Source organism: Morus notabilis, unplaced genomic scaffold (assembly GCF_000414095.1).
Source record: "Morus notabilis unplaced genomic scaffold, ASM41409v2 Scaffold177, whole genome shotgun sequence".
In the NCBI taxonomy this organism is placed as follows: Eukaryota; Viridiplantae; Streptophyta; class Magnoliopsida; order Rosales; family Moraceae; genus Morus; species Morus notabilis.
In genome coordinates this window covers 484,918-509,853 of record NW_010357654.1, presented here as the reverse complement: position 1 = coordinate 509,853, position 24,936 = coordinate 484,918, and the positions used below count along the sequence as shown (strand labels likewise).

At 34.0% G+C, this 24,936-nt stretch overlaps 2 protein-coding genes and 1 pseudogene across 2 annotated transcripts; all 3 read right to left on the bottom strand.

Annotated features, from left to right (window-relative positions):
- Window positions 1-3,459: 3,459 nt before the first annotated feature.
- LOC21400018 lies at window positions 3,460-4,972 on the bottom strand. Its single transcript, XM_010090300.1, has 2 exons — window positions 4,279-4,972; window positions 3,460-4,214 (listed from the first exon to the last, which is right to left on the bottom strand). Exons 1-2 carry the CDS (start codon window positions 4,970-4,972, stop codon window positions 3,460-3,462), a joined length of 1,449 nt encoding a protein of 482 aa, XP_010088602.1.
- Window positions 4,973-8,680: 3,708 nt separating this feature from the next.
- Window positions 8,681-10,613, bottom strand: LOC21400017 (annotated as a pseudogene).
- A 7,229-nt stretch (window positions 10,614-17,842) lies between these two features.
- Window positions 17,843-18,421, bottom strand: LOC21400014 (transcriptional regulator TAC1). Its single transcript, XM_010090296.1, has one exon. The coding sequence runs from the start codon at window positions 18,419-18,421 to the stop codon at window positions 17,843-17,845; it is 579 nt and encodes a 192-aa protein (XP_010088598.1).
- Between the last annotated feature and the right edge of the window lie 6,515 nt (window positions 18,422-24,936).

Here is a 24,936-nt window from a genome sequence, read left to right as displayed (position 1 = left end):
GAACTATGATTCGAATCGGGGTACGAATCCCCACTAGATATCAAGTTGAGAACCAATCCCAATCGTATTAAATAAAAGAAAAAGATAGTTTTCCACGTGGTAAAGTCAAATACCAAGAAAAATCTCTTTTCGTTTTATAGTTTTCACAAGCTACAAAAGATGTTTCATTCATTTTCATGATCTATCGGTGCTGCTTGTTGCAGAATGGGCTTCAATCGGTATTGATTGAATTGAATAATGAAAGGGAAGTCCAAGACCATATTGGACCTCAATTATTGGTTTGCTTCTCCTGTTTTCCATACCCTTCTGTCTATGTTATCAATCTAGATTGTGTAGAACTATAAGATACCAAAAATTCAATAAAATATGATTTTTTATTCTCTCTAGAACAAAATATGATATTTTTATTCTCTCTCTAAAATAGAATGTCAATATAGTAATTTTGAACAAAACCATCATTAAAAAACTGGTAATAAAAGCCTTCATTTAGTTAATTATATAAATGCCATTTTGATTATGAATAGGTAGAAAACGACCTACTGCAAATGGTAGAGTGTGTCATTAAAATAAAATTATATCATTACATGAAGTAATTTAGATAAACATCAGCACAACATTTAACGCTTATGTGTTTAAACTAAAACAAAAACAACACTTCTGCAAATGCTAGAGCATTTCACTAAAGTACAGATTATATCATTATATAAAATATATGAATAATTTTAATGACAATTCACTCGATGAAGAATTTTGACGGTGATATGTTTTTTTAGGGAGGCAATGCATTAAAAAAAAAGATTACGAGGAGTAAAAAATAAATGGCAATACACATGTGATGTCCTATAGATGAATTAGGTTGTTAATTTAAATTTGGAAAATTTAAAAAGAGTATTGTATTAACTTGCCAATAGTTAATTTAAAATCTAAATGAATTCGGTGCAATTGAATTATGAGAAAGATATGTAAGTTAGTAAGAAAAACACAACAAAATCAACTGAAGCCTAATGGGGTAGTTTTGGGTGCCGAAAAATATAATATAAAAAATCAGCTATATAAGTACAAAATCAACTGAAGCCTAATGGGGTAGTTTCGGGTGCCGAAAAATATAATTCAAAAACTCAGCTATATAAGTGATATTTGTAAAATTAAGCCATATTTTAATTCAACTAAAAAAAAGTCATAATTTTTACTTAAGGAGAAAGAGGAAAATATGCCAAGACTTGAGATAAATTAAAATTAATAGGCCAATAGTTTACATAAGTTAATAAATAGGCCAAATTACTATTTTTGTCCATAACTTGGCTGGTTATGAACTATAACTTAACAAGTTATTGTCCATAACTTGTCTGACTATAAACTATCACTTAACAAGTTTGTCCATAATTTATCTGGCCAAATTACTATTTTTGTCCATAACTTGGCTGGTTATGAACTATAACTTGACAAGTTATTGTCCATAACTTGTCTGACTATAAACTATCACTTAACAAGTTTGTCCATAATTTATCTGATTATGAACTATAACTTAATAAATTATGACATATTAATTTTTATAATTAAAAATTGACCTATATACTTTTTTAAGTTTTTGATAGACCTATTTTCTACTATTTTCCTTTACTTATTATACAACTTGCTCCACAAGCCCAAAAAGCCTAGTTCATAAGTTTGGCCCAAATAACAGTATATGTACATAGAAGCCCATTAAGGACAACGTAGTAACCAACCAATATTAAGACCAAGATTTCACCAAAACATTGACTAAATGGACCATGAAGTTAGACTACGGGGTTAAGTCAAATCCTAATCCGTAAATCTTTATTCAAAAGTCTATTTATCCTCTTCTCTTTTTCACTTTCTTTAGTTTATTACTGTCATTGTTAAGGTACTTGGTTATGTCATCTCACGCAAATATCGTTTTAGGAATAATTTCCATATTAATATAAAAGAAAAAAAATAATTAAGACCATCACCACAAGTTCTCTTTTGAAATGATCAATTCATATATTAGACTCGTTTAGTTCGTTAATTTGAATTAAGATGTGACTTTATTTGAGAATTTTTTATTATAGTAAAAAAGTTATATATAACTGTTTATGAAAATTTTTTACTGTAGTAAAATTTGAATACTAAGATGAAATTATTTGTAACTTTTTATATTTCTTCTGAATCTCATTATACTATAAAGGCGTTTAATATACAATAATCTTTAGATATGAATAAAAATCTTCTCACATTCCTAAGTTTCAATTTGTACATTTCTAAAAAAGTAAATATCATGAAATTCACTTTACTCGGAATTGGGGTAATCTTTACTCAAATGAATCTCATATTTATGGGAATATCACCAAAATACTTGAAATTACAGCCCACCCTCACCACCACCACCTTGCCGCCGGCCACCACCTCCCCACCCTCTACTCTCTCTATCTTCACCAATCTCTCTCTCTTTCTACTCTCTCTATTCGTCAATCTCTCTCTATCGCGCTCTCTGTCTCTCTCTCTCTCTCTCTCTACTCTTTCTCTCTTTGTCTATCTGTTTATCTCTTCTTCGACAGAGGACGAATCTCCGTCGCAATCGTGGTTGCTCTGTCATACGCTCAACGGCGTTGAAGTCGAGGCTTCACAAAAAATCGCCACCGTTCTGGGGTGGCTCGGCCTCTTCGCCGGCCTCGCAACTCTTTGAACTTTCCAACGACAACGCTCCAATGAAGAGAGAGAGAGAGAGAGAGAGAGAGAGAGAGAGAGAGAGCGGCGCTTTGGGGGAGTGAGAGAGGGGGAGAACCAAAGAGAATACCCATTTCTGCAAAAGAGCTCATTCAATAGCCTGTTACCGAATACCCAGAGGAGTTCAGCCTATGGTTGGGGATCGGAGGCAGTCAGAGGAGTTAGAGAGAGAAAGTTTGTTGGAAAGAGGCATATAGATGCTTAATGGTGATGGAGAAGGCCATGAACGTTATTTGCAGGCTCTGTATCTGGGTTTGATGGTGAGCAGTTTATGGTGGAGAGAGAAGAGGAAGATAAAAAAAATTACTGTGATTAACTAAACACAATAAAATAATATTCTCAAAAATTTTTTTTTAAATTCTTATGTGTAACTAAACATAATAATATATGTTTTTTAGAAATTATATTATCACTTTCTTAGTAATATAATTTTTACTCATTACTATATATCAAATGCCCCCTACGTGACATCTTTAGCTGCATGTGACGGGCAATAGGAGCTAAAACCTCTAGAACCAGATATAACAAAATTTAGCACGGAGAAGTTTTGTGCGACTTTCCTTACAATTTTACAAACAGAAATTATTTTGCCCATGACTAAAATGAATCAGCTCACTCTCATCAAATGTGTTTATATTTCGCCTTTGTATTACCCTTTAAAAAAATGTATATATACATTCTTCGAAAAGAACATTAAGAAAAAAAAAAAAAAAACTTCAAACGAATTAACCGTCACGACCTAGTTTTAAAGCGAGCTCCAACTTCTCGGAGATGATCATGTGATGATGATTCATGATCTCCGGAACGCCGCCGATTCTCGTACCGAAAGACGCAACTCAGCCCGACCAAAACCTCGACAATGGCGGCTTCCGTCTTCTCCAAGTCCGAGAAATGCAACGTCTGCATCAACAACACCGACGACGACGACGGCTTTCCCACGCCGTCATAATAACACTGCTGCCTCTCCAAGTTCTTCTCCGTTTGCCACGTCATCGTGTCGTGGCCCATAGGCGCCAACCACGTCATTATCTCCTCCAGCGCGTCCCTCCACCCCTCCGCCAGCGCGTGGCCATTACGCCCTCCCTCATCCTCCTCCTCCTTTCTCATCCATCGCTTCTTCAGTTTCGCTCTTACCGTTCTCCTCAAATTCTCCGGAAGCATCTCGTACAACTCCTCGCGCATGCCGTCATTCACCGTCTCCGGCGCGTAGAGACACCTCTCCGCTAATATGATCACGTTCGCGTACCGCAGCGTCAACGCCGAGCCTCCCACCGTCGATTGCGAAGCCAATCCGGACACCCCGTCATTCTTCCGATTCTCACAGCCGGAGATTCTATCAAAACCGTCAGAGAAAGGATTCCGCCGTGGAATCCGGACCAAGCCCCGGTCCGTCCCAATTGGGCTTGTTTTTGAGGCCTGCTCAATTCTCTGCACGTAAAAGTCCCGGTCTTCGATAAGGCAATACTCCGTTGGAGAACGACGCATGCCTGAAATCGAAGATATAAAGTATGGTCCGAAAACGACAAAAATTCTGGCGTAAACGACACAAACGATTCGCGCCACCGACGCTCTTGTCGTACGTCTGGCTCCAAAGAGAGGCTTCCTTGTAGCTCTGGACCTGTTTCCTGAGGAAGGCGATTTTCTGATCAAAAAGCTCGAAGTTCGTCTTTCCAAACTGCTTCGGATTGGCGTTCTTCTTCCATTTGTCGATTTTCTTCTCCGAATGCTCCAATTCCGCCAGCGATTCCGACACCGAGTAAAGATTCGCTGTAACGGAGACCAATCTCTCCATCTTCTCCACAAGTCTCTGCACATTTCTTGATCGAAATTCGATTTTCTTCGGATCAATTAGCCCTAGTTTCAGATCGGCGTAGAGGAGTTCGAACCGGAGGAGTCCACGGGCGGCGTCGGAACACTTCGCACCGAGGCGAGAGACGGCGGCGGCGACGTGGTCAAGCTCCTCGAGGAGCTCGGCGCATGCGAGGCGGAGGAGGTGATCTTCGTCGGAAGAATTCAAGTAAGACACGCCTTTGGACTTGACAACCTCGTTCTTCAGGCTCCGAAACTCGTCGTCGGAGAGGGATCGGTAGAGAGATACGAGACGTGACATCATTTTCGCGGCCTCGAAACATAGGATTCCAAGTGGTGCCGAGCTCGTCGAGATCGTGGTCGTGGTCTTTACTTTCTTGTCATACTGAAAGAGAATGTTGTAGAGTGAATTGCCGGCGGTGGTGAGCCACGCCATGGAGGTCCCTCGCCGGCGAAGATTATTGCCGTTTTGGAGAGAATATTAATGTTTTGTGGAGAGAGTTCAATTTTGGTTTTTGGTTGGAGAATGATATAATGGGGTATATGAAGGTAGTTTGGCCGTATGGACATTTCGGAGATTGTTCATCGAGCTAGACGCGTTGGGACTGTTTTTGGATTACGACGGAGGAAGAAAAATAACGGGAAGTTTAAAAGAAAAAACGGATACGAACAAATCGTTGAAAAGTAACCAATTCTATCATGTAAATACGGCATTTGTAGGACAGAGAAAACAAATATTATAATTCTATACGTGCATTATATATATATATAGACACACACATACATAATAGATATGATTAATGATTGTCAAATAATATCGATCGCACTGGGTGTGAATAATATACTTCTGATATAGTATTATTTATGCTGTCGGTCAAGTCACGTAATAGTAATTAACGTATACGTACGAGGATTGTCTGAATTAATTAATAATTTTTTTTGGGTGTTATAGTATGAACCGAATAGATATCTTTGACGAAAGGCTCGATTGTTTTATTTTATAAAATATGGTTTCATTTCTTGTAGATATACATACAAGTCTAACTATATAGCTTGAAACGGTGTTTTTTTTTTTTTTTCCCCCTGGTTTATTATCTGTGTTTTGTAACTTAATGAATAATACATTTCATGGTTTTGAGCTGTACATCAAAACCCCAACATTTTGAGTAGAACTTTAAATCGTTTTTGTAAAAGAAAATACTATGGTCTAAACCCGCGATAAAAACTGTTAGTTCGTAGATTAAGAATCCATTCATTTGACCGATTTGAGTTTAAAATTTGAGTTTTGCTATAGTAAAAATTTTCAGAAATAGTCGCATACTCTTTTACTACAGTAAAAAATTATCACATAAAATCACATTTCAACTTGAATTAAAAACTGGAATCGGCGAATTAAACGGGCACTAAATCATAATATTGTCCTTATCACGAGCATGATGATAACGCGGGAGGCATGAGGGAGTGAGATGGTCTTAGTGTAGTAATCATAAGCTCCAATATTTTAAGATGGTCTTAGTTTTAGTCTTGGTCTACTTGGTCTCGGTCTTGGAACAGTGTGGGGACACAAGCTTTTGAAGAAAGCGAAGTATGAATGGAAAGAAATTAAATCCAACAAGTTTACAGGATTTCAAATATTACTCAACGCTTAAAGTTTTCTCCATCCATTTAAGTCAAAATCAACTTGAAGACGTATATTTTGCTTTCTAGTTTTTTGTTTGTTTGTTTGTTTTTTTTTTTTTTCTGTTGGGAGAGTATTAGCGAAAGTCAAGGCTGTCAAAGTCATAACCGTGTCACTTAATATCTGTTATATATAAATATATATGTAATTTTTTTTTCTTTTCACATTGAGAGAATCTAGTAGATTGCGTAATAAAATAAAATAAAAAAAATCTTAGGAGACTTCGACCGAGAAAATGTTGTAGTTGGAACGGAATTTCTGTGCTTCTATCGAGATCCTAAGTTTTCGATAAGGACTTTGACCAAACTTACAAGACAACAAATAGAAAAGGAAGAGGTTACTTGTAGATGATTCTTTCTCTCCGCAAATACTGTCATTTTAGCATTTTCTGTTTTGGTTGAATACGTTAAATTATTCCCTCCATCTAGCTCTTGATTTGAATGTTGCCCCCACCATAAAATAAAGTAAATTAAATACAAGAGAATAAATAAAATAACGGGTAAAAATATAGTATAATTTAATCTCAGTCGATAATAAATAGACTCAATACTACTATTTGCGCTCTACGGGTTAATCAATGGATGAGATTATAGATATTGGTGTTCATGAATAGAAAAAAAAGAAAAAAAAAATAGATATTCTCTCTCTCTCTCTCTAGAATTTTCAATTCTAAAATAGAAATTGCGGCAATTTATTTAGATAAAACATGATTATATGTGACTTCACTATGAAGTTTAGAGCTCAAATCCTCCATCCCAATTTTTTTTTTTTTTAAGCAAAACAAATATTCCAACCTACCATGCTCACAAGTTATATGTATTTTTTTTTTATATAAATTTAATACAACAAATGCTACAAAGTACATAGTTTCATTACGCGTTCAACCTTCTCTCTATTCTGATATCCACTCTTTCGTTCGGAAGACCGTCCATGGATGGAAGGTCCTGTGAAACTGTTATTTACAAATAGTTTTTTTTTTTAATTATATTTACAAATATAGTGACATCTGGAAAACGATAAAACGACAGAGGAAACAAATCACATTATATTCGCGAAGTCATCCAATGACAAACCAAGAAATCTAAATTAGAAAAGAAGCAACCTTTCACAAAACGGTAACAACATTGTGGAAAAGCAGGATCAGTAAGGAATTTTATTCTTGAGTGTTTTTGTTGGAAACTTTATATCAAAATTATTTATTTACTTATTGCTTTTTAATATGAATTTTGTTTTGAAGATGAATTTGAGTTTAAAGTTTAAATCAGATTGTGTTTATCTCATAATATATTCTGGTTTTGAATCAGAGATTATCTGCAGATTTTGTGAGATATAAATAACAATTTTTAAAGTTTATGTTTGTCTCTAAATTTCGAGATTGTAAAAGTTTTGCACCCATTTCTCATGGTTTCTGAGAAGGAATTTGGAGCAAATAATCCCTTCTTGGACTACAGACGCGTAAACGAGGTCATTTTCCATGAATTAATTTAATTAATAATTATTCTAGAGTGGGATAATTATAGTTTATAGATTTTAAAACATACATGTAATTTAATTAATCATCAAGGAATGTGGTATTATTTACTTTGAGATAATTATTTTAAAAGAATCAATAAATTATTCAAGTATGTCATATTTAAGTTTAAATCCAAATAGAAGATATTTACTAATTCAAATTTGATTTAATTTAAAGAAGATGAAGTTAAAGATTCTCCATATAAAAGTAAATATTAACTCGCACTTTATCTTTATTTTTATTTGTGTTATAAAAGTAAAAACAAAAAAAAAAAAAAAAAAAAAAACAGATGCGATTTAACAAAAAAAAAAAAAAAAAGCCAACTTAGGCTTCATCCTCTGCCGCACAGGTAGTTCTCGTTTTCTTTGAATAATAACAATTTATTTTCCCTTTCTTCTTGTCTATGAAACGCGATGATTAAGAATGAAAAGAAGAAAAAAAATTAGTAAATTAACCTTTTAAGTGTATTATTTTAAGATTTTTACCGTTTACTCTTGATTAATAACTTTTTGATTAATTCGGCCTTGTTTATTTCATGACTCAAGTCATATTGCTACAGTATTTTCTCACATAAATTCAAATTTAACTGTTTTGCTATAGTATTTTTATCTCACGTATACAACTCAAGTTATGACTTAAGTTGTGTCAATGATAATTCTTTGACTAAATGTTATAAATCCAGTGTAATAGATAAAAATACAAGATCTATGAATTTTAAGAAGTATTTGTCTTTTTTCTCCTTAAGAAAGCAAAGACATCTATCTGAATTAAGGCCTGTAACGTTATGCAAACTCTATCCTATATATAATGAACTACCAACTTTATCAAGATAAAAGAAAAATTACAAGAATTCTTACTGAATTTGTCAAAATGTATATTTCCCTCAAAAAAATAAAAATAAAAGTGTCAATGTATTCACAAGAATTCTTCACCAGCAGTGAGAATATCAAATTCTAAGGAGGAGTCACACTCTCAAAGGGATTGCAGCCTCTAATTTCAAGCTGTACCACGTTGTCAACTTCTCGCGGGCCACTGATGATCTCGCAGCATTGTCTACGTGGTGCCTAGTCATAAAAGTCATTCAAATCAATTTTTCCAAACGTGTTAGCCACTGTAGTTGACTGAATTGTCAACATTCATTTTCACACAATTGACAGAGATATATGTATATTATTTTGACTGAATTGTCAACATTCATCTTTCCACTGTATTACGTCCAAGCTAGTTATTACCTTAGTTATCAACCTATATATATATATATATATATTACACAATATTAGTATTTATTATAATCATTATTTATTTATTAAGTATTTATGTTTACCTTAGTCCATAATTCGTTGTTGAAAAGGGCAGCTGAAACATTGAAAGACTGAATGGTCAGCGCGGAAGCATAGTTAACCCTCTCACATTTATTTTCCGTATTGTCCATGTACCTTTTGTAAGTGGTCAAGATTTGATCCGCACCGATACTCACAAACCTGATCCAAGATATACACAATCGGTTTCTCACACGGGTCGGGGCCAAAGGACCGGGTGTCAATGTAAAAAGGTGCAGGTTTCAATGCAGTGTCGAGCTTCTTTGCTGTCATCAGAGACGGGTACAATTGCACATTGTAGCCAGAGGACACCGAGACAGACTAATTCCGCCGTAAGTCATAGTGAAAACTGTGTTGGAGGGTCCGACCCGGATCCATATGGTGGGCACTCTTTAACTTATTGAGGGAGTCAATACGAGTCAGGGTTGGGAACAAGAGTTCCAGATAGTGTAGGTGGTGGAGTGAGACCAGTGGAGCCACTAGGTGCGCTACAAGTAGCCCATATGGGTTTCCTCGAATATCAAGCTGTAATTGCAATTCAAATTTAACAAATCAAAACCTACAAATATAAAGTTCACAAATTTGCTAACATTCTCATATAGATTGCTTGTACCACTATATATATATATACATATATATATATATATATATATATGATTCAAACAATATTTTGTCGTACATAGAGTAATGCCAATCTGACTCAGTGTACATGTTATATAAGTTACGTCATTTCAATTAGTTGGTTATACGTGTCATTTATTTGCAAAAATGATACATCTTACAAGGGGAATTAAAGGGATTTGAACGCATTAACACTTTTTTTTTTTTTTTTCTGTTTTCAATGGAATCACTCATGGCTAATTCTTTCATATCTTGAAAGGAATTATATATACCCTTGGAGTTTCCTTTTTTTATTTTTTATTTTTTTTAAGAACAATATATAGTTTTTATATATATTTGATCGAATGAAAAAAAAAAAAAAAACTTTGAGAAGGGACAAAAAAACTTATAACCTGGTGGAAACCAAGCTCCTTGGTTAGGGGCACACCAATTCACACAAACAGCCTTGAATTTTCTGATCAATACACCCATCCAAAACCCTAACGAGCTCAGCAGCCAAAGGATAACTAATGGCGAACCCAGCACCACCAAAAGCCATAGCATAAGAATGTACCAAAGCTTGCTCAACTCTCTCCGAAATTTTCACCAATATAGTACATCTGATTATGATCATATTTCCCCAAAACCGTGGCCAAATTATCAATAAAGAACACCGTATTATCATCAGCCATCACAAACCACCTCACATTCTCCAACCACTTTCCTTCACGATCCTCGCCAAGCGAACTGCCGACCGGGATCCGTACGATCACGAGTACTTGAACCTCGACATATCCGCCGAGTATCGGTAGGGTGGCGACGTCGGCGTTTCCGATGACAAGGGCTTCTCGTCGAGCCAGACAAATCCGCTCGTGACGTTGGGCTTCCACCAGAGCTCGGAGTACCGCCTGCGGTCGCTCCATGACTTGGCGGAGCCGATATATTCGTCTTTTCTTCGGTGCCATTTTCAACGACGTTGGAATTAATGACGACCTTTTTTGAGCGTTGGGGTAATTATTTGCCGCCACAACGTCGTATTGGCGAAAGCAAATGGATTGGTCTTCGAAAGCGAAGAAGAGGAGAAGAGAGATGGAATGGCAAGGGTTGATTTGATAAAGTTGTCGTTGATTGTGGGAAATACTAGAAATTTCAAGGATTTGATTTCTTGGGTCTGAAGATCATGACTTCTGCAGTTAACAAAATTAGTACTTCTCTAATTTAGAAACTTTTGCGAGACTGTAATCATGTATATTTTACAGGGAAAAGGGGGAAAATGAGATGAGAGAGCATGTTGGAAAAAGTTAGACGTGATGACTCAGGAACATCAGGCATTTGAAAGTCAAACGCGGTTTAATATCTGCTTCATAATTTTTAATCTTTTTTTTAAGAATAGATCTTTTATCATTTTTGAGCTATATATCAAATATTTAAGTAAGTTGTAGCCATCAATAATTAGTTTTGGAGTTTTGTTCTTGAATACAAGTTGTTTAAGCCCTTTATATGGTTTGTTTATTTATGTCATTTTAAATAATTGAGTGTTATTGTGCTTTTTTATTTTCTCCTTATTAATTGAATGATAATTATTTGTTTTTAAGTAAAGTGATATAAATAATATCTTTTATCATCCTAAATAGTATTTTAAAGAATTTTCTCTTAAGTTTTAATGCAACATAAAGGCATTGGACTTTTGGATAATATGCTGGATTATTTTGCAATTAATGACAATTTTGGAGGTTTCATGAGAACATTATTAAAATAGATGACGGGGCACGTGTTGAATATTATATTTTTCATAGTGCATACAAACGATTGTAGTTTTTACCCCTTTTAATTTATTGTTATTTATAAATTTAATCGAAAATTTCTGATAAAGTACGAAATTTGTATATGTAACAATATCAACTTGGAAATCCTTCCCCAGCCGTCGCCGAAAAGCAAAATGTCGAAAACTATTTTTTGTTTTACTTTTATGAAGATAACGTGCAATTTATTTATCCAACAAACTATATCGAGTGCTTAAAATTATTTCAAGCAAAAAAAAAAAAAATTCAAGAGTTTCAATTACATTATTTTTCGTGGTTAAGAATCGAATTAGATAATGGAATCACCTTTAAAATTCATTAAGAGGAAGCACTATTTTGTCATATTTCATAACGCATACTAAAATATTATAAGAAAATTATAATGACACCCTAAATTTTTATTAAAGTACCCAAAATTTTTAAAATTTAAATTATTTTATTTTTTGAATTTTAAACTCTCATATAATTCCACGAATACACTTATATACACCCATATTTTTTTACATCCGACCTTCTAAGAAGAGAAACGGTTTTCTTAAAGATGAAAAGCATTAATAAAAAGTATTTTATGCTTTTGATTATGCTTGTTATATTCCGATTTTCGATTTGTTTTGATTACCATGACTTTGTTTTATAGAAATCAAAGGATATTAGGCCTAACTCAACCTAACAAACCGGCTTGTTAGGGGATGATTGCCTTCACCTTATTAAGTGGATCATGCCAATATCTCCAGCCAATGTGAGATTCTAATACGCCCCCTCACGAACAGCGTAGACCATGCCAAACTGCTGCGAATAAGTTGATATTGGGGGACCCAACATTGTAAAACTGGGCCTTTTTTGATACCATTTTATGGAAATCAAAGGATATTAGGCCTAACTCAACCTAACAAAACCGGCTTGTTAGGGAGGATTGCCTTCATCTTATTAAGTGGATCATGCCAACATCTCCAGCCATTGTGAGATTCTAATACTTTGTGTTTTGCCGATTAGTTGATTTGGTATTTGTGCTTCAATGTTAATTTCTGATTCTTCGATGTATATGCTGTGTATTGTTAGTGTCAGACTGCGTCACTCAATCTTCACTGTACACGCGTCAACTCAAGTCGACTAGACTTGAGGCCTATCAATCAAAGAAGACCTTTTAGAAGGATTCAGCAGCTCAAGACATTTAGAAGATGACCTAAATTCAATATTAGCTAAGAATGACAACAACATGGAGTTAATTGTGTCTGCTCAGTAGAGTAGAGGTGTCGACTGTTATGAAGAATATTTTGAGAATTTTTCAAGAAATCTTCCGTTTCGGAATTTTGGGAAGGTTCCAAATTTAACCAAAGCCAGTCCATATCTCAAAAAACATGAACTCTGCAGGGAAAGCTGCCAAAAGACAGATTCAGGAAATTCAAGAGCCCCAAATAAGAAGCCAGAGTTTGCATCTACGAAAAAACGCTTTCCCTCAGCATAAAGATCATCCAAATACATGCATTACCTCTGGAATACGCCATAGAGTTGTCCAGACTTGACAGGGAAAGGGGAAGCCGCAGTGCCAGCGTGAAAAAATGGGAAACAAAATAGTATTTCGAGTTTTTTAAAATATGCGAGCTTGGTGCAAACTTTGGAGAGTAATTTGAAAGTGCAAGAAAAGGAGAAGAATTCCAGTACAAATCAGTTTTTCTCTTTTTCCTTTCATTATGTTCAAAGACAAGGTTTTATTTTTCTTTATTTTTATAATGAACTAATTTACTTTATCTAGAAGAGATCATGCAGCCTATGCTTGATACTATGTCTTGAATCTTCAATTTATTTTAAGAGGTTTTTTATGGTTTATTTGTATTATTTTGATCTTAATGCATCTCAATTGACTGGCCATTAATTGGATGATTTGGTATTTTGAATCCAACAGTAGGAGAGGAGATTTTAGATTTAACATCATGATAACACAACCTAGAATTTTATAAAGTTTAGGAGGCTTATAATCCTTTGAAGTCTATTTGAGAAGAACCATTGAATGTAATTATTTCTTATTTTCTTAATTTTTAATAGAGACATTGAAATCAAATTTTAGGAATATTCACTCGGCACTAGGGAGTTGAATTAGATTAAAGTGGGAAAATTAATTAGTAATAAATTGCTCAAGGTTGGCGGCTAAATGAAATCGAACCACTTAACTTTTTATACATTTTTTTATTCTTCAATTGCAATTTCAAATTTGTTTTAGTTTCTTAGTATTAATTTTTGTTTTAATATTTATACTCATAATTAATTCGATTTTCTAGATAAAATTAAAATTATTCAATCACAATAATGAGTAAGAATTAATTTGATTACATTAATCCTGAGGACATATGAACATTTTTTCAGTACTTTACTATTAAAACTTGGCACTGTATACTTGCGGTTTGGTTGCAAACAACAATCTTTGCAACACAGGACAACACAATTTGGTTTTTGAATTTCTTGAATATCTTTCATTACTCCACGTGCCAATAACAAATCCCTGACACTGTATAAGTTGTCTATTTTTATAATTTTGCTAATGATGAGATGCTTTTATATGATAATAGGTATCAATATAGACTCCATTCATTTCACCGATTTAAATTTTTGTTATAATAAATTTTTTTTAAAAATAATCACATCTAATTAGCGATAATTATGCTTCATTGAATCGGCTGGATCTATATGAAGGCAAATTATGATCTGCATTCTAGTTTTGTTGTAATTGGGCCTCCAACATACGTTGCAGCTAGTAAACGCTGAGTTCGATTCCCTTGCTTTGAATTCGCTCCTTGACAATCTCGCAAGGCCTCTGGGTTATTGGGCTAAATATATAAATGGATATTCATAATCAAATATCATATATATATATATTTATATCCAGGGGTGATTAATACTGAGAGTAAAATTCTTGCTCATATATATTTTCTATATTAACTAATCTACAACTCGTTAAGGCTTATTCCAAGACTAATTTTTTGCCATATTGTTCGTAACATAACAAGAAAATACATTAGCGTTTAGAAGTTCAAATAAAAGCAATAAACGAGTATGGTATAATTGAATATGTTAAGTGCATTTTGTGTTGGCTTATTTTTGATAAATTGATTGTAAGATTGGTTGGTATTGTAAATTGGTAGACCTCTTAAGAAAAGTCTTGTTGTCATGTTTACGGGCTGAAAATCAAAGGATTTGATTGCTGAAAAAATCAAGGGGTGGACTTTCGGTGAATGAATTGGCAGAAAATCAAGGGGTGGACTGATTGGTATTGATGGCTGATTATTTTTCAGACTTGAGGCAGTTGAATAAGAGTGCAATGACAGAACGTGTAGTGGGTGGTGACACAGGGCTGAAAATAGAAAAATCTGGATTGGTGCTATGATTATATATATATTGCATGTGTGTACGTGAAGGGGTGTGCCTCGGGAGGAAGATAAATTATTTTTTATGTCTTTGAGCTTTTAGAAATTAAAGGTGTCATGAGACTTATAATTCTTTTAAAACATGTACTACTAGCACTGAGTATTGTGGTAATGGTCACTCCAAGCTTTTGATAGATGATACAAGCAATATGCATGGAAGAATATTATATTCAGGAGAAGTAAGACTCATAGAGGACTCATGGGGAGCAAGTTCCAGAAATCAATGAATTGGAATGTGATTTGCAGGAAAGTGTTATACCGAGTGTTCCATCTGGTGTTACAACACTTTATGTGACACCAGCTTCTAAAAGGTTTTTCTATTAGTATTATTTTTAACTTTGGTTGTATTTTGTCAAAAAGGGGGAGAGCTCTTAATTCAACGATTTTATCTTTTATCTTGTAATAGGTTCCTTTTGTTAACAATGTTAGTTTTGCCAAAAATAGCCAAAGGGGGAGATTGTTAGTGCATTTTGTGTTGGCTTATTTTTGGCAAATTGATTGTAAGATTGGCTAGCATTGTAAATTGGTAGACCTCTTAAGGAAAGTCTTGTTGTCATGTTTATGGGCTAAAAATCAAATGATTTGATTGCTGAAAAAAATCAAGAGGTGGACTTTCGGTGAATGAATTAGCAGAAAATCAAGGGGTGGACTGATTGGTATTGATGGCTGATTATTTTCCAGACTTGAGGCAGGTTGAATAAGAGTGCGATGGCAGAACGTGTAGTGGGTGGTGACACAGGGCTGAAAACAGAAAAATCTGGATTGGTGCTATGATTATATATATTGCATGTGTGTACGTGAAGGGGTGTGCATCGGGAGGAAGATAAATTGTTTTTTATGTCTTTGAGCTTTTAGAAATTAAAGGTGACATTTGGGGCATAGTTTGTATAGAAAAAATATTCAGAAAAAGTCTATGTGAGAGTGAGCCTTAATGTATTGATTGAAGATCGTCCTTCGGAAGAAGAATTAGAAGCTTTCGGGAGAAAGTGCACTGCCAGCCAAAGGGATTTCGCCTTGCAGTTTTGAAGACGAGTGGTGCTCGCTGGACAAGGCCATTAAGGAGATTCGACACGGCAGCGACAACGTCAAGGAGGGAGTCTTTGGGTGTATAAGTCCGATTAGTGTTTGTAATCCTTTGAACTTAGTGGATTGTTCATTGTCTGGGCATGCCCCCGCAGAGTAGGTGTGCGCACCGAACTGCGATATCATCTTTGGTGTTCTTTAGTTTTTCCCCTGCATTATTTTCTATTTCTGCACGTTTTCAATTCTCTGTCGTGTTTTTGCCGGTTTAATTTCAACGTATCTGTCATCAGTGTTACAACTAGTGTTGCAACACTCTTTGTGACACCGACCAAAAAACGGACCTAACAGAATATTTTGTTGTTCTATTACTTTTTGTAAAGCAAACGCAGCTAATGATATTTAAACCTCACAAATCTAAAAGAAAACTATTATGAACCCAAACAGATCACTTTAGCTATCAGGCACCAATGAAGCACGAGCATTACGATACGTGTCTTAGATTTTCGTACAATATTTCACCATTCTCTGAAGCTTCAGTAGCAAATATTCATTACAACACTTCAAACCAAATTCTCTATATATAAACATATTAGGCCTCGTTCATGTCGCTGATTCGAGTTTAGAATTCGAGTTTTGCTACAGTAAAAAGCTCTCACAAACAATCACATCTAACTTTTTTGCTATAATAAAAAATTCTCACATAAAATCACATCTCAACTCGAATTAAAAACTCGAATCAGCGAACTAAACGAGCCCTAATCATATATGAATTTGTGATCATGATTCCAAACTCATCATTTATTACTTTAAGGATTATTTTCCTTAATGGCCTTTGATTAGACCGTTTTCAAAATGATCTTGTTTAAAACCGTTCAAGACACCTCGATTAACAGAAATTCAATTAAAATACATCATCCGTCCAATTCTATCTATGTAGTCCCTTATGGATTTGCTGACGTGGCTTCTCACTGACGGTACAAACACCGGTCCACCCCTTTTTCTTCGCCTTATTTTAGGTGATTTAAGCTCAATATCAAATGATCAATTTCACCTTATTTTATCCGAAAATGCAATTTGGGTCTGAATCTCCAACTATGGCTGTTACAGGCGGTGAGGAAAAAATTTTCAGTGGGCAAATTGAATATCTTTTTAGTGCTTTTACTAATCGGGCCGTTCTGAGTCAATTGGCAGCTACCCATTGATGGCATGCCGACGTTAGTAAATCCATTAAGATATAAACAGAAGTGGACAAAAGGAGAAATTTCAAGTGATTCTCTACTTAAATATTTTAAACAATTAGGTGGTATTTTAAAACGATTCGTAATTCATAGGGCATTATGAAAATAATTATCCTTATTTCGGCCAATACAGATTTCTCATTCTTTTTTCATGCTTTAATTCCACCAAGGAGAAATTAAAATGAAAAAAAAAAGAATGACATTTTAAGTGTATGTACAGAATCTCCCTGTCTCTTTTTCTTAGAAATTAACGACTTAGTTATAGGATGTGTGTTGAACGATACACAACATTTGGTATTATCTTCGCTCTTCACAAGTTTCCCAAAACAATAAGCATTATAAGCTAAAAACAATGACGACATATGACGACATATGCCATCAGTTACAATGAGCAACAATGTTATTTAAATTCTCAGTTGAAAGCAAAACAAAAAAAAAAATTATAATACGTATAAATCCATATATATATATGCCATACATAGAAACAAAAATTACAAACAATATTAATGTACGTATAAAAAACAATTACAACCAATATATGTGCCAAGTACAATCTTTAGATTTTGCTTTTATATTTTAATGAAATAAAAGAAAATTAATATAATCATTTAAAAAGAAATGAAAATGTTGAAGAAGAGGCAACTAAGAAAAGATCACCCGTCTTCATCATAAATCCCAACTAACCAGCGATATCCGTCGAATTGACGACGAAACTCAAAAGAATTCCCTTGTACTCAAGTGCTTTGTCGACGCATCTTGACGTTCCCGTCCTAACCGGAGCTCGAGATCCAATTCCTCGGTCGTCTTCTCCGGCGTCTTCTCCGACGATTCCTCCACAAAAAATGGAATCTGTTGAACTACTTCTTCACCACCAAAAACTTTGCCTCTATGGCTAGCCATGGCCTGCTGATCATGATATAATTGATCATGATCTCTCACCATAGAATAAGGATTTTTGTTATTAATGTTCAAACCACTTTGTTGTTCACTCAACCTTTCCAACTCAAACGACGTACTACTTTTCTCATCATGCAAATTAGTGTTAGGATCATCATTAATATCAAGGGGGGGATTAATATTGGTGTTTGTTTCCTGGGAAACCTGGTTATTGTTTTCTTCGGAGAATTGCCTGATTCTTGCCCTGTCTCTTCTGTGGATGTTCATGTGACCACCAAGAGCCTGAGCATTTGAGAATCCACGCTTGCAAAAGTTACAAGTGTAGGACCTTACCTGGCCTGACCCGCTGATCTGATCATCGGAAGTACCCCACTTGATTTGATCAAACTTTTCCATGATCTATCGATCGGTGATAAAGCGATCTTCACCGTTGATCTTAATTTTCTGTTGCAGAGAATTAGTGCTAGTGGACAAATGAAGAATGAGTCAACTGTTTGCCGTTGAGAGAGATGATTTCATGAGAGAAAGAATCTAATAATTGCAGGCTTAGTTAGTTAGCTTCTAGAGATAAGTTTAAATTTAGCATGCAAACGAACGACACTTATTAAATTTCTATTTTTGGTAGATGACCAAAAAGCCCCTTAAGTGGAAAATGATGGTGATTATAGGAGGTGGAAACAAGGCTGGACTTAGTTAATTGGTGAATTAATCTAGCTGTATTTTAGCTCATAATTAATTTTATCAGTGAATTAACTTAATTCATTCTCTTTGCATTTATCTATTAACTAATTAGGACTAATATGTTATGCTAAGTGGAGTGGATGTTTCAAGTTTTCTAAAAGATACTAATTTGATGATTATTTTATGTTAGAAGGAAGTTGAAGTAGTGAACAAGTGACTAACGAATGATAATTATTAGATATATACGGATTACTCATTTCTTAAAAAGGAATATTGCGTCTTTTCATCTACTAGTATTGTTGAGATTGTAAATTCTATACCAATATCCATATGATGGGTTCCACGTATAACAAGTATCAAAAATACATATAGGTTAAATCATGAATAATAAAAGACAAATCAATATCATATCATACTTAGATGAGATGCATACACATTTTGATCACATTCAAATATTTTTCCATTCTTTATTATATAATATTAATTATATCTTTTACTTTCCTCTATATTGCCTACATTGATATGCACGTAACCTGTGTTTTAACTTTTGGAGTTTTCAAAAGTTAACCTAGTTTTTGTAAGAGTGGAAAGTTCTTCTAAAATTCCGAATAATAAAAATATAAATTGATAGTAGCTAGTCTCGCAAGTATCTTAAAGTGCAACTTTTTAAGATATTAAGCTTTTCTATTGGTAATGGAAAGGTATCAGATATTTTTGTTAGGGAGACTCTACATGCGAAACTGGCCCAACACATTTTAGGAGCTCAACTTGACCTAAAAGGTTAACCTATTAGGTCTTGAGTCCTTCTGTGTATATAAACCACTTAACATTCTCATCCACTTTCTATGTGGGACAACACACACATGTACTTTTCTCAACAATCTCCCCCTCGAATTAAAGTTTCAAGTAGCCAGCACATCCAAGCATCACATTCCAAACGAGAGTCAACTCAAGCATGGGAAAGAGAGCCGAAACCATGCACCAAATGCTCCACCATCCGCACATCTGCGGGAACACAAACTCTCCACTGGAGGCAATGTGTGAGAATTGTAACCGAGTGTGATCGCTTGACTGATCATACGAACCATCGGCTCTGATACCACTTGTTAGGGAGACTCCACATGTGAAACTGGCCCAACACACTTTAGGAGCCCAACTTAACCTAAAAGGTTAACCTATTAGGTATTGGATCTTTCTGTAGGACAACTTCACATGTACTTTTTCTCAACAATTTTGATGTGTTCTTTTCTATCTAGGAACTGAATCCCATTTCATCCTTGGGCGTTTTAATTAAACGAAAAAAAAGAAATTAAGAAATGAATATGCACACCAAACTTTTCATTAACAGCTTATGGAACAGTTCTTTATTAATCAACCTTTTATATTAAAAATAAATCTAATTAATGCGACCCTATTTATAGAGAGTATAAACACATGTGATCGCTATCTATATTCCGAACCAACTTAAAAATTATAAATAATAATAACCAATACAATCAATTTGACATTCTGCGACTAAAAGTTTCATGATCCAAAATAGTTGGCCGCCCAAAAGATCATTTTGCAGCCAAAGTGTGGTCGCCATAAGTTGAAATGCTACCATAACCTTAATGACCAATTCGTCGGCGACATATTGTACGGGAAGAAACTTAGTTGGCACTGAAAACATTTTACGACCTAAATTATATTTGGTTGCTAAATAACATTTTATGGGAACAAACTTTAGAAACAAAATGTCACTATTTGGAATTAAAATGATTTGAATACAAAAGAAATTTTAACGATATTTTTTGGAGACCAAATAACAGGTTTGTTCGATAAAAGTATCAACTTATAAGACCTGATTAGTTGGTCGCAGAAAATTTTGGCGAAATTGTTTTAGCCCATAATATAGCATCGAAGAATTACAAGCCGAACTTTCTAGGTTTTTATGATAGATAATTATTTGTGCCTAAATTTTGGATGCGAGTATGTTTTGATCAAACAGAACAACTTGAAGCAAAATGGTTCTTCGAAAACTACATTATTTGCTAATGAAATTTCTTTAAAGTTTTATTCTGTATTTATTAGTACTCTTGTTTTATACCTAACGTCATTTGTTACTTCATGAAAAAATTGTAATGAAAAATTTAAAATTATCATCCAAGTACAATTTAATTAACGTCATTTGAATATTCAATAATTGAATTTGATTAAAGTTACATTATGTAGTATACGAATAAGCAGTCAGAGGCATGGTATATTGATTGTGGAGAAGTAATAAAAGTAAAGATTAATAAGTATAGTTTAATCGTAAAATTGAAAATAAACCTTATCGTCATTAACATAACATGCATTAATATTGCATTGATCTACTATTTCGAAATGATGAAATCACAATTATACATAGTCGTACTGGGTTTTTTTCTTCTTTTGTTTTTTTTGAACCACTTATGAATATGTTGTGGAGAAAACAATGGAGCTTTCTACTACTTTGACTAATTGATCAGTGCTCCAGAATTTATTAAAATTTTTTATCCTATATTTATCATTTGCATGTTGGGAACAAAGACAACAATAATATATGTTAGTATATAGCTGGAAATGAGATGAGGTTGGAAGCAATTAAGCATATTGTACATATTGATATAGTAATGTATGGTAGTTGTAGAAATGTTTAAACTAAGATTTATGAATTGACTCTAGGCAATTGACATAAGAATTGGTTAATAGCTTACGTTAATCGAACAGCTCTGTTGATCACGTGGCAATGTCTTATCCCAGTAGGCATTTGGCTTGATATAGATATTGACAATGACACTTTAGTTTAATTTGTAGTAATTAATATACTACTGTTTGAAAGCATTGGCGAAACGATTCAGTGTATTTAGCAAACCGTCCAAAACCATGATAAGGGTTTTTATCATTTTATAACATGTGGAGTGAGACTAACTGTTGGGATTTTGGTCTTGATATTTGCCTTATTCAGCTTTGATTAATTTTTTATGTTGGCATTATTTTGAGCGAGATTTGATGGTGATCTGATTGAGGGATGATTGACAACAAGGACATTATTTGGGGAATGTTTTGTTTTGAGTTTTGCTGCAGGTTTCCGTTGGGAGGATTTTTGATTGTTTCCTTTTTGCTTGATACGAGGATTTCGAATTCCTATTGATGATTTAATTGAGAGTCTGTTTTGGAAACTTTGTGGCTAATTGAAAGCAATAAGGAAACTTAGTGGACGTTTGGTTCATGGATTCAGAATCATTCTCGTTTCACATGTGTTTTTTGTTAGAGAAAAATACTGTAGAAAATCATGAATCATGATTTATAATCAAAGACGAATACAAGAAACAAACATCTACTTAGATTATGCAGCAAACATGATTGGGAAACTGTGTCAAATTAGTTGTATTTGATTGATTTGGAAAATGTCAACTTATGTGCATTGTTGGAAAGTTGAAATTTGATTGGGAAAGTTGTTTCTGTTTTGAGGTATTATTCTATCCAGGTTCGTGATCTGCAAGAAATATACTGCATTTATGGAGGAGATATTCGGATTATGCAGAAAGTTGACTTTGCCTCAGATTTGACAGTTCGGTTGCAGTATTTGTTGCAACAAAGTCTGTAGCAGACTGTGAGTCGTGGACCGCATTAAAGTTGCTTATAACTGTCATGTTTGACTATTTAATTGAAGTTTCACAAAGGTCTTAGCACGCCTTAAGAGCCTCAGAATTTCAGAGAGTCAAATCATTTTGTAAACATTTGTATTTTTATTTCTTCGGGAGAAGGAATTTAGGTTTTCGGGAGAAAACTAAGAGTTGAAGGGATTTCAACGTGAAGTCGAGGGAGTTTGCTGAGCAAGTTCATTGGGTAGTTGCAAGGTCATAGGCATCGTACTTAGAGAGCGAGTCTAGGGTTGAATAAGTCCATTTGAGTTATAACGTTGTTTACTTAGTGGATTGTTCAAACATCTGGGCGTGGCCCCACGGAGTAGGTGGTTACCGAATGTGATACCATTTCTCCTATCTCTTTTTATTATTTCAAATTTCTTACATATTTACTTAATCAATTTAATAACGAAACTTAATAAAAAGACAAACCGATACCAACATATAGTATCAAAGAGGGTCACTAACATGATTTTGGTGAGGTCTTGGGTGTACTGGTTGTTTTGCAGGATGGATATTATGAGAGAAGGAGGCTCGGTGATGAAACCACCAAATCTTGAAGGTGTCAACTATCCCTACTGGAAGGCTTGCATGAAAGCCTTCATCAAGGTTATCGACGAGAAGGCGTGGTGATCTGTTTTAACAGGTTGGACACATCCTACAATGAAGGATGACGAGGTTAAGACCATTTCCAAAGCCTTAAACGCTATTTTCAATGCAGTGGATATTAATTAATTTAAATTGATTTCCACTTGTGAAACGACAAATGAGGCATAGGTTATTCTCTAGACGGCACATGAAGGCACAAATGTTGTGCAGGCTTCGAAATTGCAAATTCTAACAACTTGCTTTGAGCGTTTGCATATGGAGGAGAATGAATGCATTGCTGACTTTAACTCAAAGTTTTGTGACATTGCCAGTGAAGCTTTTGCTATCGGAGAAAAATACCAAGATGCTAAGTTGGTGAAGAAGACACTAAGGTCACTTCCTGCACGCTTTGCCTACGAGGTAGCAGCCATTAAAGAAGCAAAAAATGTGGTGAAGGTAAGACTTGATGAACTCATAGGTAATCTCTAAAACCTTTGAGATGAATTTCAAGAATCCAAAGAAGAATCAAGGCATAACGCTCTAAGCAGATATGGAAAACTCTACAAAGAGAGATGGGTATGATGACGTTGAGGACCTAAATAAATCCCTTGCTGTTCTAATGAAGACTTTCAATAAACTTTTGAAAAAGATAAACAAAAAGGGAAAATTTTCTGAAAATTCAAAAAACAATAATTCCCAAAAAAGGAAGTCCTCTTCATCACAACAAATTGAAGGAAAGAAAAGAAATAGAAGAATTCAATGTCAAGAGTGTGAAGGTTTCAGTCACATACAAGCTGAGTGTGTAAACACTCTAAAAAAGAATAACAAGGTGGCCATGACGTCAACATGGAGTGATGATGATCAGATGGGAGTCAAGATAATGAAGAGAATACCAACAATTATGTGGCTTTTATTGTAAGTATTGAACTCCGGAGTTACAAGTTATTGAATTCTAATGTTGCTGCAGAGTCTTTTGCAACAACATCTGCAATAGAATTTGGCGGAGGTCCTAATGATAAAGATTTCAAGACTGATTTTGATGTTGAAAGCGATGATGAAGACTTGAGTCTCAGCAAGATACAAGAGGTATACAAGAAGATGTACAACAAGTGGCTCATGGTATGCAAACTTAATAAGTCACTCGAGGAAGAAGTTGCTCGTCTTACAAAGGAGAAAGAAGTAACCAATTATGAGATTTTGGCCACAAAGCACTACAATAATCTTGCTGAAACCAGACTTAAGTTGGAGCAAAAAATTTATGACAATTAATAAGACTAGATTCTTATTACGTCACGTCATTAAATTACTATATTTAATGCTTATGAGAACGTAATTATTGAAAATTCATATATACTTGCACAAAATACTATATATATATATATATGCATACATGGAGTTTAATACTTCATCCCCAATTAGTTATATCTAAGGCTTAGTTTGGTATTACTTTTAGCTCCCAAAATCAGCTTCTGCTTGTAGCAGAAGTTGATTTTAGTGTTTGATAAATCTTCTCAAAAGTGCTTTCTCAAGAATTTTTGAAGAATCTACAACAAAAATTAAAAGCAGTGCAAAGGCAACTTTAGCTTTTATATTGTACGGGAGTCAACATAGTACAATTAATGAAACTTTAATAATACCCATAATTCTCTTAATGAAATTTAAAATTTACAATCCTCCAAATCTAAAATTCAGACTCGTAATATAACATAATAATAAAATAAAATAATAGTAATATTGTAACAAATAATATCATAATTATATAAATAACTACAATATTATTATTTTATCATATAATATGATATTATAATAATATTATAATTATTTTAAATAATATGATGTTATAATTATAATATGATACTATAATTATTACAATCATTATTTTATAATAATATTATATATTATATTGTATTGATATAATTATATTTATTATATATATAATAATATAATAATTAATATAATTAAATATTAATATAATCTTATAATTCTAATATT